This window comes from Protopterus annectens, chromosome 10.part0 (assembly GCF_019279795.1).
Source record: "Protopterus annectens isolate FY-2018-M chromosome 10.part0, PAN1.0, whole genome shotgun sequence".
In the NCBI taxonomy this organism is placed as follows: Eukaryota; Metazoa; Chordata; order Ceratodontiformes; family Protopteridae; genus Protopterus; species Protopterus annectens.
Window position 1 is genome coordinate 961,504,941 of NC_056744.1, and position 3,699 is coordinate 961,508,639.

The 3,699-nt window shown below is 42.3% G+C and overlaps 1 protein-coding gene across 1 annotated transcript in view; it reads left to right on the forward strand.

The window, feature by feature from the left end:
• Nucleotides 1–1,756: 1,756 nt before the first annotated feature.
• Nucleotides 1,757–3,699, forward strand: part of LOC122813418 (vesicle-trafficking protein SEC22b-like) — a 329,060-nt gene continuing 327,117 nt past the window's right edge. Inside the window, exon 1 of the mRNA XM_044085734.1 lies at nucleotides 1,757–1,987. Within this exon, the coding sequence (XP_043941669.1) occupies nucleotides 1,910–1,987 (78 nt within the window). The 5' untranslated portion in view covers nucleotides 1,757–1,909. The remainder of the gene's footprint in view (nucleotides 1,988–3,699) is intronic.

Here is a 3,699-nt window from a genome sequence, read left to right on the forward strand (position 1 = left end):
ACCAAGGCCATTGACGAGGGGAAGGTGGTCCACACAGCCTACCTGGACCTTGCAAAAGCCTTCAATACAATACCCCACTCGGGCATTATAGATAAGCTCACCAGCTTAAATATAAACCCCTATGTCACTAGATGGGTTTCAATCTGGCTCAAGGACAGAACCCACATGGTTAGAATTGCTGGAGCCATGTCAGACTCCAAACCAGTTACAAGTGGCGTCCCACAAGGCTCAGTCCTGGGACCTTTCTTGTTCGGTATATATTTCTCGGAGGTACAGGCTAACACGGAAGGACTGTGGCTGACCAAGTTAGCAGATGACTGCAAACTGGGCGCCATAATAGACTCTCCAGCCGACACAAGCATCCTACAAAAGGGCCTCATAGAAACAGACAACTGGTGCCAGAGCCATGGCCTCAAGCTAAACACCAAAAAGTGTATAGTCATCCCCTTTGGCAAAAACAAAGTGTTCACAAATTACCACATAGGTGGTAATCCATTAAGTACGGAAGAAGTAATTAGGGACCTGGGGACCCAAGTTGATAGCAATCTCTCATTTGACAACCACGTGGCCAAAGTGGTTAAAAAAACATTTTATATAGCCCACCTAATCATGAAGGGATTCACATCTAGATCAGGGGAGGTCATCGTGCCTCTTTACTCATCCCTCATCAGGCCCATGATTGAGTACAATGCCCCTTTTGGGATGTACCTTACCAGACACCTGCAGCAACTGGAAAGACCCCAAAAGTTCCTCACCAAGAGGATCAAAGGGCTCAAACAGATGCCATATGCTGCCCGGTTAAAGAAACTCCAGCTCTACTCAGTGGCATACCGCCTGCTCAGAGGCGATCTGTGCCTGATGTATAAAGCCATGTCCAACCCAGAATTACTGGACATGCTGCACCTCAGAAAATCCAAATCTCATCGAGCTACGCGCTCGAGAGACTTGAACCTCAGCACTGAAATAAATAGGACATGCTGGAGGGACAGATTCATAACCCAGAGGCTCCCTTCTCTCTGGAATAAAATCCCAGTCCAGGTTAGGCAGAGTCCCTCATTGACTCTCTTCAAGAGGAATCTTGATGAGTGGATGGGAGACAGTAGGTTTACCCTGGGTATCACTTCTGTGTCACTGTTAGACAGAGGCACAGTATACTAACCTCGAAAAAGGGCATAGCAAAATTAATTTAAAATGGGTGGCGAAAGCCAAAAACACTCTGGCTAGGCTTATAAATGCCCTAGGGCAGATAGCCTAGTATTAACCTATGAACAACAAGCTAAAATCAGTCACTTTTTTAAACAACTCTTCTGACTTTAAGTATGACAATATAAGAGGAGCTGAACAGCATTATTTTTAAGTTCAAACAATACTCTTCTTTTCTCAATGACTTTTTAGAAGAATCTCTTAGTTTATTCCCTTTTACTCGCTGTGGCTCTATTCAAAAAGTCTAACACACGCCCACTTCCTTATTCACAAATGTGCGCAGTTTTAGATTGTGTGCTAATCTAAAACAGTGTACTACACATAAAATTGATCCCCGCCTATAAACAACAAAACTGCAGGTCTAACAAAGTGCAACAACTGCGTGGGTACAACTCCCGTTCTAAATATCGGGCTAGCGAAACTGAATCGTTATACATTTTAAAAGACATCAATAATTACGACTCTAAGCCCCCCCTAAAATTGCATATTAGTCATCTTATCGTATCGGAACAATATTCTTTGGAACATGATTCCTCGGTCCATCCGGGAGAAGTTGGTTGAAACACATAACCTCAGTTTCCGGCCAGCTCATCCTGTGAATAGCCAGAACTGCACTAAGGTGAACGAGTCGCAGCATTGTGGATATTTTTCAGGGAAGTCATACCAGTCAGGGAGCTTGTGGCCTGGTATCGATCAGCCGGGCAGGATGGTGCTGCTGACAATGATTGCTAGATTGGCGGATGGATTACCACTTGCTGCCTCTATGCAGGAGGATGAACAGGTAGTTTCACTGGCAGGGAAGGGAAGTATTTTAGACCATATGCTTTGATACCTTGCCATAGGAGTTAAACTTGGCTGTGATGCTATGGTATTTAAACGGAAACTATGTGAGTACAACTATTATTTTTTTCTGGCCCGCACATGAGTGCTTTCTGTATTTTAAAGCAATATGTTTGGAAACTAGAGGCAGAGTGGATTTCTTAGAATTATAACCAGTCACAGCTAAGAGTATTTAAGAAGACACTTGTATTTGTATTCCTTGTGAATATATCATTGGAGAAAAGGAGCGAGACTGTCCCCGTAGTATTTTAAGATCTTGTGGGCTTGTGCTTTTTCTAAACATTCAGATTGCGGCATCTTCCCTCTGCTTCAGGTATTACTGTGTATTTGATGACGTGTGTGTGTGCTTTGTATGTACGTTGTTGAATAAAAGAAAAGATCGACACTTGAACTGGTTTGGATGAGAGATCTTTAGGTGTGCCATTGAGACTGTGGAGAATGTGTAATAGAAATGTAAAGGGAAGATGAAAAACACTTGAGATCACAGGAACTTTGCAGAGCTAGCTGTTGGAAAATCAGTTACATTGGGCATCATTTGCACAACATGACATACTTTAAATGTTTAAACAATTTGTGGAGTCATAGCTTTTGTGTATTTTTCTATAACTTATTGGTATAAAAGTACATTGATGCTCTCCAACTTGGAATGTAAAAACACATGCGCATATACGTTTATTTTATTTTTCAATTTGTTAAAGGAAAACTCCACCCTGTCATACAGTTTAACTCAATTTCTTTTCTCCCTACAATAAGGTCCCAGCCTTGTGTAGGTGCCAGAACCCTGCTTGTACTTTTTAAAACTTTTATTTCCTTGCATTGGAGTCAAAGGAAGGGAGAGCCAACCTGCTTTTTATTGTATTTTTTTACTCAACTTCTCGCATACTTTGCAGAGAAATTAATCTCTACCTGCATGACATATCATAGGCACGGTTAAATCTGTAGTTTACCCTGTCAGGTTGTTGTTGTTGCATCTTTTGGCTTTTCTCGGTTAGGGGTCGCTACAGTGGAACTCCGGTCTGCTAATGATTGGCAGTTGATTTTTACGTGCTGAGTTGCCAGCCCTAACGCACAACCTTCAGCAAGGTACGTCCATTCACGCATGTCTCCACGCAGAAGACGCTCTAGCTGAGAGTCGAACCGGTCAGCGTCTTACTGTGAGGTGACAACGCTACCGCAGCAAACCCGGTCAGGTACTGCTGTCAATCTTAGGCAATTAATCCTACTAATGTCAGGAACACTGCAGGTGATATAAAAAAATGACAGAAGGCTGTGGAACTTTTTTCCACTGTTTTTATTGTAGAGGGGAGGAGAACTTAATAGTCCCCTTTCATAGCAAAGCAATTAGATCAGTCAGGGGTTTAAAGGCAATTGTCAACTCTTCTAACAAATTTACATACGCAGCAACACAGTATTGAAATGCAAATATTTCTGTGACATTTAGAGAAAAGTCAGAATTTTCTTTCTTGTAAAACATCAATGCATTTACCATTTTCAAGCCACCCCCTCCCCCTCACACACACACAAAGGACAGAACTGCAGAAAGAGAGTCAAGTGGCAGCCTTATCAACTAGGTGCACTGATACTGTTCATAAAAAGGTCTTTTATGCTTTTTTGTGATATAATTCCAGAGGAGGGGGTGCATATCTGGTATATGCA